The sequence below is a fragment of the Pseudophryne corroboree genome, chromosome 8 (assembly GCF_028390025.1).
Source record: "Pseudophryne corroboree isolate aPseCor3 chromosome 8, aPseCor3.hap2, whole genome shotgun sequence".
NCBI lineage: Eukaryota > Metazoa > Chordata > Amphibia > Anura > Myobatrachidae > Pseudophryne > Pseudophryne corroboree.
Genome location: NC_086451.1, coordinates 452,295,153 through 452,309,890, shown reverse-complemented (window position 1 = coordinate 452,309,890; position 14,738 = coordinate 452,295,153). Strand labels below are relative to the sequence as shown.

General features: G+C 47.4%; 1 protein-coding gene across 12 annotated transcripts in view; it reads right to left on the bottom strand.

The window, feature by feature from the left end:
- SYNGAP1 (synaptic Ras GTPase activating protein 1) overlaps positions 1 to 14,738 on the bottom strand; it is a 496,744-nt gene that overhangs the window by 65,836 nt on the left and 416,170 nt on the right. For all 12 annotated transcript variants that reach the window (XM_063938281.1, XM_063938276.1, XM_063938275.1 and 9 more), the window contains 5 exons: positions 10,833 to 10,977; positions 9,662 to 9,806; positions 8,960 to 9,199; positions 7,010 to 7,211; positions 6,456 to 6,634 (listed from right to left, as the gene is read on the bottom strand). In XM_063938281.1, the coding sequence (XP_063794351.1) occupies positions 6,456 to 6,634; positions 7,010 to 7,211; positions 8,960 to 9,199; positions 9,662 to 9,806; positions 10,833 to 10,977 (911 nt within the window). The remainder of the gene's footprint in view (positions 1 to 6,455; positions 6,635 to 7,009; positions 7,212 to 8,959; positions 9,200 to 9,661; positions 9,807 to 10,832; positions 10,978 to 14,738) is intronic.

Sequence of the window (14,738 nt, the reverse complement as noted above, 5' to 3'; positions counted from 1 at the left end):
AAACACCAAACTTCTTAGCAAATTTACTTGGCGCAGTCGCAGTGCGAACATTGCGCATGCGCAGTTAGCGGAAAATCGCTGCGATGCGATGAAAAAGAACGAGCGAACAACTCGGAATGAGGGCCATAGGCAGTGTATTTTCGCTTTGCAAGGGTGCGATCGCATGTGCAGCCGGCCGGTACAAAAAAGTTTTGTGCAGTTTCTGAGTAGGTCTGACCTTACTCAGCCGCTGCGATCACTTCAGCCTGTCCGGGCCCGGAATTGACGTCAGACACCCGCCCTGCAAACGCTTGGACACGCCTGCGTTTTTCCAACCACTCCCTGAAAAGGTCAGTTGACACCCACAAACGCCCTCTTCCTGTCAATCTCCTTGTGATCGGCTGTGCGAACGGATTCTTAGTACAATCTATCGCTGGGAAACGATCCGCTTTGTACTTGTACGGCACGCCTGCGCACTGTGGTGCATATGCATGCGCAGTTCTTCCCTGATCGCAGCGCAGCGAAAAAACCTAGCGTGCAATCAGGTCTGAATGACCCCCCATATACAGAGAGTGATGGGAAAGAAGGAGTGCGATGTCTAAGCAAATTACATTTACTTCTGCAAATGTTTAGTTATTAGCGTTAGTGACTGAACATATATAATATATGTTATTTATTCAACATTTATATTAGCCTCTACAATTTCCAAAGAGAGAAAGGGGCAGATGTATTAAGCCTGGAGAAGGGATAAATAATTGATAAAGCAGTGATAAGTGCAAGGTGATAACGCACCAGCCAATCAGCTCCTAACTTTACATTTACATATTGGAGCTGATTGGCTGGTGCGTTATCACCTTGCACTTATCACTGCTTTATCAATTCTCCAGGCTTAATACATCTGCCCCAAAGTATCTACCAACTGTTATATTTAATACAAAGAAGCAAACACTGCACGCACCCATCCGTGATTATAACCTTTGGACCTTCAGCTGTTGTTGAACTACACATACCAGCATGCATTGCTACAGTTTTGCTATTTGGCCATACTAAAACTGTTTCAGGGCATGCTGGGATGTGTAGTTCAACAACAGCTGGAGGGACGAAGGTTCCCCATCCCTGTTATAAGGGGTTGGGTATTAAATGGCGGCTGTCGGGATGCCAACATCAGTGGCATCCCAACAGCCGAAATCCCGACAATGGGCGGTAAGTAGTCTAACGCTCCTCCTACTCTTCCCTATCCCTCCCTTTCAGGTGCCTAACTTTAACCCTCCCCCCCTCCGCAGCCTAACCCTAATACCCCCCGGGGTGGCGCCTAAACCTAACCCCCCCCCCCTTCCCACACCCTAAACCTAACCGTTTCCCCCCCAGAAGCCTAACCCTAACACCCCGTATAAATACAAAGAAAAAAGAATGGAAGAGTGCGCTGTCAACGGTAGCCTGGATAGGGAAGGTCAATTCCCTAAAGTGGATACACAGAGTGAGGAAAAAATTATACTGGCGCCGGCTGTTAATCAAATAATGAAATTCCAATTAATATATATAAAATATGACACTTAATTTATTTAAACATTCATAAAAGAGAAAACAATACTCCCATTTCTCAAAAGAATGAAATGTAGCAATTGCTAAAATTCATGTGTTTAAAAATGCAAGGTGCCACTATTTTTCCTTTCTAAATATACTGTAGTGTCCACGGCTTCTGGCTAAGACTCTATTCCACTTTGGAATTTTGTCCAGTGGACTCTTTGCATCCACTGGACAAAATTCCAGCACAAGTTCATCACAGATCCGGACCTTTCCCTGTTGCCATCTGGATCTTATTTGCATGAGATACCTAGGGGGACTCCTATCCGGAAGCAAGTCTGGTAATAATTTGCATCATCAACTGACTTGTGAGCAATGTGGAATAGAGTCTTAGGCCCTCATTCCGAGTTGTTCGCTCGTTGCCGAGTTTCGCTATATTGCGATTAGTCGCTTACTGCGCATGCGCAAGGTTCGCAGAGCGCATGCGCTTAGTTATTTTACTCAAAAGTTAGGTATTTTACTCACAGCATAACGAGGATTTTTCATCGTTCTGGTGATCGTACTGTTGTTGACAGGAAGTGGGTGTTTCTGGGCGGAAACTGGCCGTTTTATGGGAGTGTGCGAAAAAACGCTGGCGTTTCTGGGCAAAACGCGGGAGTGTCTGAAGAAACGGGGGAGTGTCTGGGCGAACGCTGGGTGTGTTTGTGACGTCAAACCAGGAACGAAACTGACTGAACTGATCGCAGTGTAGGTGTAAGTCTCGAGCTACTCAGAAACTGCTAAGAATTTTCTATTCGCAAATCTGCTAATCTTTCGTTCGCAATTCTGCTAAACTAAGATTCACTCCCAGAGGGCGGCGGCCTAGCGTGTGCAATGCTGCTAAAAGCAGCTAGCGAGCGAACAACTCGGAATGAGGGCCTCAGCCAGAAGCCGTGGACGCTATATTTAGAAAGGAAAAATAGTGGCACCTTGCATTTTTAAACACGTGAATTTTAGCAATTGCTACATTTCATTCTTTTGAGAAATGGGAGTATTGTTTTCTCTTTTATGAATGTTTAAATAAATTAAGTGTCATATTTTATATATATTAATTGTAATTTCATTATTTGATTAACAGCCGGCGCCAGTATAATTTTTTCTTCACTCTGTGTAACCCTAACACCCCCCCTGGGGGTGCCTAACCCAAAAGCAAAAAACAGCAAGTAACTGGGCACCTAGGTAAAACCATGCTGCACTGCAGGTGGGCCAGATGTATCATGTGCAGAGAGTTAAGGGTGTGTACACACGGTGAGATTCTTTCTTTCAATTTTGACTATATAGTAAAAATCGCAAGAAAAGTTAGTGTAGATCGCAAGGTGAAATTCACCTTGCGATCCCGATTCGATGCCGATGCGCGGTCCCGTGAGGTCGGTATCGCAAGCCTAGATAGCCTGCGCAGGCAAGTCAATTTTGACTATCTAGCATAAAAGTATAGTTAAAATTGGCACTTAAAATCGGACGAAGCCAGTATTGAAAGTACAGTCGTCTAGGCTTGTGATACCGACCACAGTCCCTATCGCACAGTGAGAATCGGGTGTAGCCCAAATCTCACCGTGTGTACACACCTTTAGATTTTGGTGGGTGTGTCTAATAACTCACACCTAAATTGCAGTACAGGTTGAGTCTCCCGTATCCAAAATGCTTGGGACCAGAAGTATTTTGCATATCATGTCTTTCCTAGTTTGGAATATTTGCATATTTTGGGGATGGGACCCAAGGCTAAACACAGAATGCAGTTATGTTTCATATACACCTTATACAGTACCAGGGGCGTTTCTACAGAGGAGGGGGCCCGTGTGCACCTCCGGGTGGGCCCCCTCCTCTGAACGGCGCTGTAGACTCCGGCAATGTGCCGGAGTCTACTGCGCATGCGCAGGTCTCCGGAAACATGGCGCCTGCCATGATCCGGAGACCAATTTGGCTACTGCGCTTGCGTGGCGGCCATTTTGGTGGCGATTTCCGCCGTGGACGCTCCGCCTGCCGCTGGACTCCGGTAAGGTAAGTATTTAAATGGGTGCAATGTGTGCGGTGTGGGCCCCCCTGGACCCAGAGGCCCGTGTGCACCCATTGCACCCATTATAGAAACGCCAATGTACAATACCTAGGCTTACCTTACTATCCCTTTACACCAGAACACTAATGAATTACACAGGTTCTGTGGCTGGCTGACTTCAACTGTATGTCACCTGGTGCTAATCAGCCACAGAACCTGTGTAATCCATGAGCATTCCTGTATAAAGGGATAGTATGGTCAGCCTAGTTATACCACTGGTTTCCAAATGTGGTCCCCAAGACACCCTAACAGTGCAGCACAGATGGTTATATCGAGCTGACTGAGTTACTAATTTAGGGGATCATTACGAGTTGATCACACGATGCCACTTTTTGCTGCTGGTGCGATCAACCAGACGCCGCCTATGGGGGAGAGTATTTCTGCATAGTAGGGCTGTGATCGCTTGTGCAGCCCTGCTATGCTACAAAAGTTTCCTGCAAAACAAGACTAGCCCTGGACATACTTACCCTGTGCGACAGGTCCGGCGATGAAGGTCCCGGTCCTGACGTCAGACATCCGCCCTCCGTTCGCCTGGACACGCCTGCGTTCTTCTTACCACTCCCCGAAAACGGCTGGAAATGGTGAGTATCCGCTCCAGAACACCTCCCGCCTGTCCATATTCTTGCGATCGCCGCTGCGATCACATTTGTCGCTGGCGGCGTCGTTTCCCGGCGACGATCGTCACCAGGCAACGACGCGCGTGCGCAATGTGCCTGCCACGCATGTGCATTTCCGACCCGTTCGCACCGCAGCGAAGAACCACTGCGTGCGAACGGGTCGGAATGACCCCTTAAGTCATCTGTGGTCAAGCATGCATATACTTAAAACCTGGACCGTTAGGGGTATAGGTCATTAGGTCGACCACACTTAGGTTGACAGTCATTCGGTCGACCACTATTGATCGACATGGACATTAGGTCGACACGGTATAAGGTCGACATGGTTTTTTTTTACTTTTTTGATGTAATTTTATAAAATATTTGTAATATTTTTTGCATGAAACAGTTTGTGTACATACACAAAATTATTTCTGTCTTTTATATACAATATACACACAGCCTGATGGTGATTTTATCAAATATTATTTAACAATTTTGTGGATTAAACAAAACGTGTGTACATTTAGCCATCAGAAAGCAAAGATGTCACTATTTCAGTAATTTGTATATGGGAGACTCCACCTGTACAAGAGTAAAGCAGTTCCGGCATTTGTGGGCTGCATGCAAAATAAAGCAGTATTTACCATGCATGCAGGAATAATAAATGTATTTGCCCCCTTGCACATACTTGCTGACTTTCTGGCTGTCCCCTCCAGGAGGTGGCAGTCAGGTCGGCTCAACAGGGAGGGGGTCATCAATATAGGTGGGCAGTGCGGGGGCGTGGAGGCGCAAATGTGTGATTGCAGCCAGTTGCATAATCTGCTATGCAATACCCAGATTGCTGCACTGTAAAGCGAGAAGGATGGGGGAGTTTTGGGATCTTGGGGGGGGGGGGGGGGGGGGGGGCAGTGCTGTCATGACGTGATTCAGTGCAAATAGCGGCATCGCCCCACACACTTCTGTGCAGTAAACAGGCGGTTGGGGACCAGGAGGGGAGAGCGGGCCAGTTGCGGGAGACTTGTCTCCTTTTCTGGGTGGGACCGGGAGTGGCACCCGATTTTTGGGAGCCTCCTGGACATTTCGGGAGATTACATTGCAGCAGTGTTTGTCCCAGAATACAAAGTTACTTGCTTTTGTTTATTTTCTCCTAACTCAGAATCAGTCTCTACTATATATTTTCTACTTGTCAACCAATGCCCACCCAACAGATGAGGAAGGTTGCAGAAGTAAAGTGGCAGGAGCATTCACTTATATATCCAGTCCAACTATAATATGACGCTGCACTGATCAGAATGACAACAAAAAAATGTTTAAGTCCAAATTAAAACTACAACCCAAACACTATGGTACTTGAACTGTTGCAAAGTTGACCTAATGCCTAAATCCATACCTACTATTCCTCTTGGAGACCAGGGAAGAGAATGTGGAGGGGTCATGGAGCACTCGACCTCTGTGATATAATGCTGCGGCACTATGTCGTAAGGGGGTTGGGCCGTGACGATGCAATGCCCTTCCCCTTCACAGGAAGGGAGGGTTGATTACTCTCCTGGGATCCATGAGAGTTCCCCCATAATTGGGGACTGTAGGCGGGTGTGCCTAAATGCAGAGGCAGCAAATTTGTGAATATTCAGTAAAAATACAGCCTCAGCATTATGCCTTACTGGTTACCAGTGAACTGATAAGCTGAGTATTGGTCCCGTCCACAAAATGTCTGTTTCCATTGTATGTACATTGCAGGAAATACCAAGCCATGTGCAACTGGAATCTATGGATGTTTAATTTGAACTCGGGGCAGACCCCAATCATTATATTAAACATGAATGTGCACAGAAAATAGGTTGTCTGGGCAGAAACAGTAATGTATACATAGTATGAGTATAGGGAATTAAGGGGTTGTTGTATCAAGCAGAGAATTGGCCAAAGTGACCAATCAACTTTGAATTAACATTTATCAAGTCCATTCTATAAAATCATAGGTAGCAGCTGATTGGTTGCCATGGGCAACTTCTACACTGGCCCACTTCTTCACTTTTTTCACTGCTTGATACATGAACTCCTTTGTGTTATCAGTATCAGCTATTAGTGGATGGGCAAGTGTACAAACACCTTCATTGCCTGTTTGGGGGGCTTTACGCACTGTACAAATGGTCTCACTTGAGTAAAAGTTTTCCCCAGACTCATCTTAATGTCTTGGCACGTTTTCACTCTACATTCAGTAAGACATATATATATATATATATATATATATATAATTATAGTACCTGTTGAGGTCCCGCACCAGGTAGCTTTGAAGCTCCGCTGACGGCCCCCTTGGGATGACGGGTTTGGGAGGTGGTAGCCTTTCTTGATGACTCGGCTGTCGCTGGATGTGGGGGTTCCTGAGCGCTAGGCTGATGTCATTGAGAAGGCGAGGGAGGGGCCCCAACTTTACAAGCGCTTCCTGATCCGCATATGGGGAAGGGTGGGGTGGGGTGGAGAAAAAAAAAAAGAGAGACATCAATGATCAAGGTTGAGGTTTAATACTTACCAACTAATACATGGATCCAACTAGTATTAAAAGCACAAGTGGGGATAAATGTACACACCAGGCAGATACAATGCACATTTAAGAGTGGCCAATATTTTGGTTCTGGCGTTTTGACACCAATGCAATTAGAGTTTTGAAGGACTGAATTTGTCTTCTTTGAACCTCACTATACATGGTCACTTCTATTTCCTCGACTCTACCCAACATTTATGACCTACACCTCATACTCCGAACCAGACACATAGGAGGCCTAGAACCTATCTCACGTTCCGTGTACCAAGCACTCACCTTACTAAGCTGGGGGATCACCTCCCATAGCAGGGCATGGAGAGTACTCAGCTCCCGCCCCAGGTCGATGTAGCCCTCGAAATTGCTGCTGTTGGTGAGCGCGTCCATGTTGGAGATCTCGTACAGGAAATTCTGCATATTGGCCAACTCCGTCTCCAGGAACTCATTCATGAAGGACATGTGCTCTTCCTTACTGCTGAACCTGATGAGAGCGGCATCTCAGTATTGGTCACAATGCACTAGCGCCTGTCTGTCACCAGTAGGACCGTCTGTCATTGCATCAGTCTGCTGTCCCTTCCGTCTGACGTAAGCGCATCATGTAGCGGCAGCGGGTGTCATGTGTCAGGATACGGAGGATAATGAACACCACATGGCCAGTTGTGTAGGCTACAGCCTTATTCCAACCACTACTGATAAAAGCAAGGTTTCTGCTGAGGTATGGACCAATATTTCCAGACAAGACACTAACAAAATGTTCTGACATTCACTCACCAATTTGCACTAGCTAGGACAAGAGTCTCAAGAAGTGGCTAAAATATCAGTATATCCACTAGTATCCTTGCACACCAACGGTTTACAGTGTAATCACTATTGTGTGTGTGGGTTGGGTACAGGTGACTGGCGCTTGGGATCCCGCCAGTCACCATACTGGGATTAGAATGCTGGCAGGGCCTAATTCAGAATTGATCGTATCCGTGCAAAATTTTGCACGGCTACGATCAGTTACTCAGACATGCGGGGGGGATGACCAGCACAGGGCTAGTCCGCCCCGCATGTCTGGCCTGACACCCCCCTTCCCGCACAAGTACAAAAGCATCGCACAGCGGCGATGCTTTTGTACCTGAGGAGTAGCTCCTGCGCACTGGCAGGGAGCTACTCGTCACTGTGAGAGTCGCAGCGGCTGCATGTGACATCACGCTGCCGGCACGGCCCGCCCCCCACACGGTCCGACCACGCCTGTGTTGCCCAAACAGCGCCCCTAAAATGGCGGGCAAACACCGCCAGCCTGCCCCCTCCCACCCAGCGACTGCCTCTGCCATTCAATCAGGCAGAGGTGATCGCAGGGCTGGGATGGCCATCGGCTGTCTAGCATGCTGCGACGCCGGCGCATGCACAATTCAGACTTGCGATCTGGTCTGAATTAGGCCCTGTGCTTCGTGTATGGGAAGATTTGCTGCGGGGGGGGGGGGGGGGGGGGGGCGACATCACAGCTGGGCGGGCAAATTCAAATGCATGCCCAGCTGCAACCGACATATCGTGCAGCCGATCGGTAAGTGTGTACACTTACTCTGACCGGACGCCACGATGGCGGGTCCACCGACATATCTGTCAAGTGTGTATCTAGACTAAAACACATTCCCACATAAATATCAGGAAACAGCATACTTGTCTCTATACGTAGTTATCGCTATGCATTGGATCTTGGGTTCAATAACCACCACGGTCCTATCTGTGTGGCGTTTGTATATTCCCCTCGTACTTGCGTGGGTTTTCTCAGAGTACACTCCAAAAATATACTGGCATGCTGATTGGCTACTGACAAAAATTGTGTATGTGTTAGGGAATATCGATTGTAAGGTCCACTGGGGCAAGGACCAAATATTTTCTGTAAAAAAAATAAATAAATCAGAATACGGACTATGTATACGCTAAAGAAAAAACTGGGCGAGTCATTGATACCTCCTATCAAATACTAAGTTTGTGTGTCCTATGTCCTTATGATGTAATTGTGCGCAGTCGTGGTGCATGTACGCGTCCGTCTGTAAGTCTTCAGTGATGTAGAGGTGGGTTACCTAAAGTGATATCCACTGTAATGTTCTAGGTAATGTTCTAGGTGATGAAGTCAACACAGTATGTCCCCAATCATGAGTCACAACGGATGGGACAGCACACGTCCCATGTTCCCCTCTCTCTCCCTGTACCACTCCCCCCCGCTTCCCCTACTCTCACTTGAAGTTGAAGTTGGCCAGGTTCTGGATGACCTTAGCGATGAGTGTGAGGGTCCTTGATGTCTGCTCATCAGGATATTCCTGCATCAGGCCGAAGAGGCTGGGGGACATGATGGCCGGACACAGGAAGCGGAGGAAGAGAGAGGCACTGATGAGTCGATCTGCTATGTCTTCGCGGCCGCGCTCCGCACAGCGCATCCTCCATGATGCAAAGACTTCTTTCAACTCCCGGGGAAACACACTGAGAATAGTTGAAGTGAGAAGGCAAGGAGATGGTTAGACGTTTGGCCACAGAAGACACATAAAGCGTACCTCACATCACCACACAGTACAGGCAGCTGTTTTGCGGGCTGCTGGCGCCTTATATCTCAGTGATGTCACTAGATCCTGGTAAACTGATACATTGCAATCTAATCTTTATTGGTTCAGACCACAAAAATGCTGCCTGCACTGTGAGTAGGCATCTGGTACACTTTAACAAACCAACTGAGGGAAGGGGGGACATAGAAGGACCAACAAGAGGAGGAAGTCATCCGTGAAGGTGAGAATAGTAAGAGAACCATTAAGATGGGAAGTACAGAGAGGAAAGGAAATTGTCACAGGAGAAAAGGGACGGAGAGAAAAGTAAAATGTAATGGATAATGACTAACATATAATGTCTTATTCTTTTCCTGGCAATGACATCACATGACCAGACACTGACCAATGGGAGTTGAAGACTTTGCAAAGCGCAAGTTCGCAGCACATCCTGAGATTGGCCTGGTGATCGGAGAGGGCAGAAGGCGGACAACGCATGGGGTCAACCTCGCAGTCCTCCTCTGACTCGTACAGAGCCCGAATAAACTCACCTGCAAAACAGGCGCATGTTACGTAAGGGCGTAATCAGAGTACAAGTGAACTATTAGCACAAAGACAAACAGGTGTGGTGGGTGGAGAGAGTCAGAGACATCTATAATGCATTCTCTTTCGTAAATTATAAGGCTATTAGACGACATCCAGAACATACACGCCCAATGCATGGTTACAGGTTATAAGAACCTGAACTGACTACTAATATCCATCATTTACAGTAGGGTGTATGCTATTCTTTCTAATAAAGAGTATTCCTAATGAACATTGAGGTGATAACATCAGAAGTCACCGCTCCTGCTTTCATCATAAATGATCACTCATCTCATCCTTCCCCGGACCCCACCCTCTCTGATCCACACTATGGATCATCAGTCCTTGGACCACTAATGTTCTCTGCTTACTCCACAGCTTGTGATATACTGACATTCACACATGTATGTAGGTGATAGACAGATTTACCTCTCCACCCCTGACTCCCTCTGTAGTAGCCAATATCTCAGAATGTGCCTCTCTCCCCCTTAGCTTACATCTCGGTCTGTCTTTCACTCATCTCCTCATGGATGTTTCCAAAGCACTTAGCATGAAACGTGTTGCAAGTCTTCCGCATCCATTCCTAATCCAAGCACCTGATCTACATCCATTTCCGCTCTCATAACCTCCTCTGCCTGGTTGCTAATGACACGACTACCAATAGTGAAGACTCACCTACACTTCCCGTCCTTCCTTATCTATTCCCCCTCTCTGTCACCCCCTTCACTGGCTTCTCATGAACTTCACAATTCAAATCTAAGCGTTCAGCCTAGCCTACACCTCCCTCCATGACCCTAGCCCCTAATTACCATCACACCTATAAATACTAGTCATCCACCACGCTCCTCCACTGATCAGGTATACATCCATCCTATAACCTGGACCCATGCATGGCTAGAAGGTCAAAACCAGGGGCTACAGCTGACGTTCCTCTACCCTACTTATCTGCATAGAGTGTGTGCTGGTTATGGAGCAGACACAGAACTTCTCACCAATGGCTTCCTTGAGGTATCTCTGTCCTATCAGTTTCAGATACTCCTCTATGGCTTTAGTTGCAAGTGTGTTCTCACGGAGAATAAGGTGCTCTCTGTCAAGGAAGCGATCAACCTCTGTCATAGCCATATCTGAGAGGAAGTCCTGCAGGGAAGGAGACAGATCTAGTTACATTATACAACAATGACCACTGGGAACGACTTTCACCATAGACATCTACTAATCCAAGATGTTAATACTATAAGTGAGATATCAGCCTTGCCTATAGATGTCCAGCACGTCATCACTTCCACCCCACTGCTAAATGCAGACACCTACCTACAGCACCTTACATCGTACAAGAATGCAGGGCTGCAGGGGGGCTGCTGCGGAACGCAAGCATGATGTAATTGTTCCGGTATTGTGGCAATGCTGACCATTCAACATTTCTGAAACAAAACACCCAGTGGGACTGCTGCTACTTTATCATGGGGGGGCGGCCAATTTATCTGACTGGGATTTTTTCTTAACGTCACAAATAGTAAACTAATACATTCCAGGGATGGATCATTCACGCCATATTCTCTGGTGGTTATAGCTACAGGTACGTGGCTTGGAAGAACGGTATCCCATCCCATTACATGCTGTTAGTGAATTTGTTGTCACCACCTCATGTGGGAGGGAAGGACAAAGACTCATGGGGCTTGATTCAGGGCCATCTTAACAGCATTGTAGGCCCTGGGAAGAGCAATTCACTGGGACCCTTATCCACAGGAATAAAATAAAAATCATAACTTACCGCTCATGCACTCCCACACTGGTCCTAATTCAGCATGGGTTGCAGTTGTGCGGAAAAATCACACAACCACAACCCTTTACACTCGCATGCGGGGCAAGCACAGGGCAAGTCTGCCCCACATGTCGGTCCCTTCTCCCCGCTATAGCATGTGAACGCTTCGCTGCGAATGCAGTCGGCTACCTGCCATGTTTAGGCATGCAGCGGCTGCGTGTTACGCCGCGCTGCCACTGCGGCCGCACCACAAGCGATACAGACACGCCTGTGTTGTCCAGGTCAAGCCCCAAACGCCACCTTAAATGTTGCATCGACGCCCCCTCCCACCCCACGAACGCCTCTGCCTGTCAATCAGGCAGACGCAATTGCATATGTTAGATGCCGTCACATCTCACTGTGTGTGCATGCGCAGTGCAGCTTCTGCGCGTACACACACTCCAGAAGGGCATATGCATACGAATGCGTTGTAGATGCGCTCCATGCTGAATTAGGCCCCGTGTCTCCACATGCTTCCATACAGTGAATGGCTATCAGCAGCCTGATTGCTGGATAGCTCCACCAATCAGCAAACTGACAGACATTTGCAGGCAGGTAGAGAATGCTGCACTCTGATTGGTGGATAGCTCCACCTATCCACCAATCAGCAAACTGACAGACATTTGGGGGTATATTTACTAAGGTCCCGATTTTGACTGAGCTGGTGTTTTTTCTTCAAAGTGTCATCTCGGGAATTTACTAAACTCAAATCTCGGCAGTGATGAGGGCATTCGTATTTTTTTGGAAGTCCAAGAAAAAAAATTCGAATGAATACACCATCGGTCAAATACGCCTGTTATTTGCTAGAACTCGGTAATTTACTAAAAAGTGTATTTCACGAACACTGCCGGCAATAGCCAAACACTGCCGTGAAAAAATACAAATCGTAAAAAAAAGCAGATTTAAAACAGACCTGCTTTTTTTTACCGTGTTGATAGGCATGCACGGATCCATGAGATCCGTACATGTTTATCAGTGGGAAGGGGTGGGAAAGTGTTCAATTTTCAGAAAAAAAAAATGCGTGGGGTCCCCCCTCCTAAGCAAAACCAGCCTCGGGCTCCTTGAGCCGGTCCTGGTTGAAAAAATATGGGGGGAAAAATGTCAGGGGTTCCCCCATATTTCAACAACCAGCACCGGGCTCTGCGCCTGGTCCTGGTTCCAAAAATACGGGGGACAAAAAGCGTAGGGGTCCCCCGTATTTTTTAAACCAGCACCGGGCTCCACTAGCCAGGTACATAATGCCACAGCCGGGGGACACTTTTATACTGGTCCCTGCGGCCCTGGCATTACATACCCAACTAGTCACCCCTGGCCGGGGTACCCTGGAGGAGTGGGAACCCCTTAAATCAAGGGGTCCCCCCCCTCCAGCCACCCAAGGACCAGGGCTCAAGCCCGAGGCTGTCCCCCCCCATCCAAGGGCGACGGATGGGGGGCTGATAGCCTTGTGTAAAAAAAGAGAATATTGTTTTTAGTAGCAGGCTGGTTTTGCTTAGGAGGGGGGACCCCACGCAATTTTTTTACCGAATTTAAACTACTTTTTTTTTTTTTTTAAAGATGCACAATGAAACCCTGCACGGATCTCTCAGATCCGGCCGAGTTTCATTGCTGTAATGTCGGCAGTGTTTTACTATTCACTCCCGTAAAACACTGCCAAAAGATATACGAATGACATCGACATCGGAAATTACGAAAATGTAAAATACGGCAGCTTAGTAAATGAGGCGTAATAAATTCAAAAAGTTGCACAATCACACATTCGAGGTCATTCGTGATGAATCTCCCTTCAAATCGGCACAAATACGAATTTTAGTACATATACCCCTTGGTGTCTTGCTGGCAGCCCGGGAGGCAGGTAGAGAATTGCTGCCTGGCCGCACTGATTGGGTGGAATTCACAATCAGAGCAGCCGGGCAGCATTCTCTACCTACCTCCCAAGAAGCTCCGGAGGAACCAGCCCGGGAGGCAGATGCACTCTGGCATAGCCCACCCCTGCTCGAAGATCTCTAAAATAGTGGTGCCCTGGTCATCTGACCAGTGTGCCTATATGTTAAGATGGCCCTGGTAAGGCATAAAACAAGAAAGATCAAGAAACTGTGCATCTGGACAAACCCTGTTGCACGGCAAGGAGTGCATATACAGCTATTTTTTTGCATGAGGGATAAATACTGTCTGCTTTTGCATGTAGCCCAAAAATACAGTACTGGTGAGCTTTATTTTTACACTGCACTTTAGATTAGAGTTTGGACACATCCCTCTCAGATCTACGTCTTGCTGCACATGGTACATCTGCCTCTACCTGCAGCGCAGCACGGGCTTACCAAGGTGCACCGTTACCGGCTCTTTCTTACTTTATGATTCAGGCCCTGGTCTTTCAAAGCATTCATAATTGCTGCTCTTGTCTCCGCTGTTTGATCGTAGGTATTATAAGTTTATTAAAGAAAAATAAATCTATGTAGCGCACCCTGATAGATTATTTACACAGTAGGTGTTTATTGGGCCACCTCCAAGGCACCTGTTTAATTAATGACAAAGCAGACAGCTCTCTTACGATGTAACCCTCTTTCTCTCTATCAGTAAGGAGGCTGCCCCTGAATCCTGGCTGGTGATCTGCTGGTGTCTCTACTCCTTCTATATCATCTGTACCTGAGCTCTCTACAGTATCATCATTTCAAAGAAATCCTCCCGCTGTGCAGATCTGACACAGGTATTATATATTCATAACCCCTCTCCTTTCCTATGGTTCCCAGCCTTCCTAACCACACTATGTCCTTCCCCACTGACTGCGCAGTCATGCCAGGAATCCGGTCTATACCGGTCATATGCACGTTCTCCTCTATCATCACTCCTTTTAATGCACCTGATCTGTTCCATAGACTGCTCACATTACTGTCATTTATGGTTCTAGAGAACAAAACGGCAAATCCTCCTGGTGCTGTCATGTTTACCCGCTCTCCAGGGAATCATGGCTGGGGGAGAGCCACCAATTTCGCTGGGGCTACGCCACTGATAAAGTGAGCATTGCACTTCTGGGCCACAACATCATGGTGGCTCCATGATGGAGCCCGCAGACAGGAGCTCAGGCCAAGAGGTAAGGCTG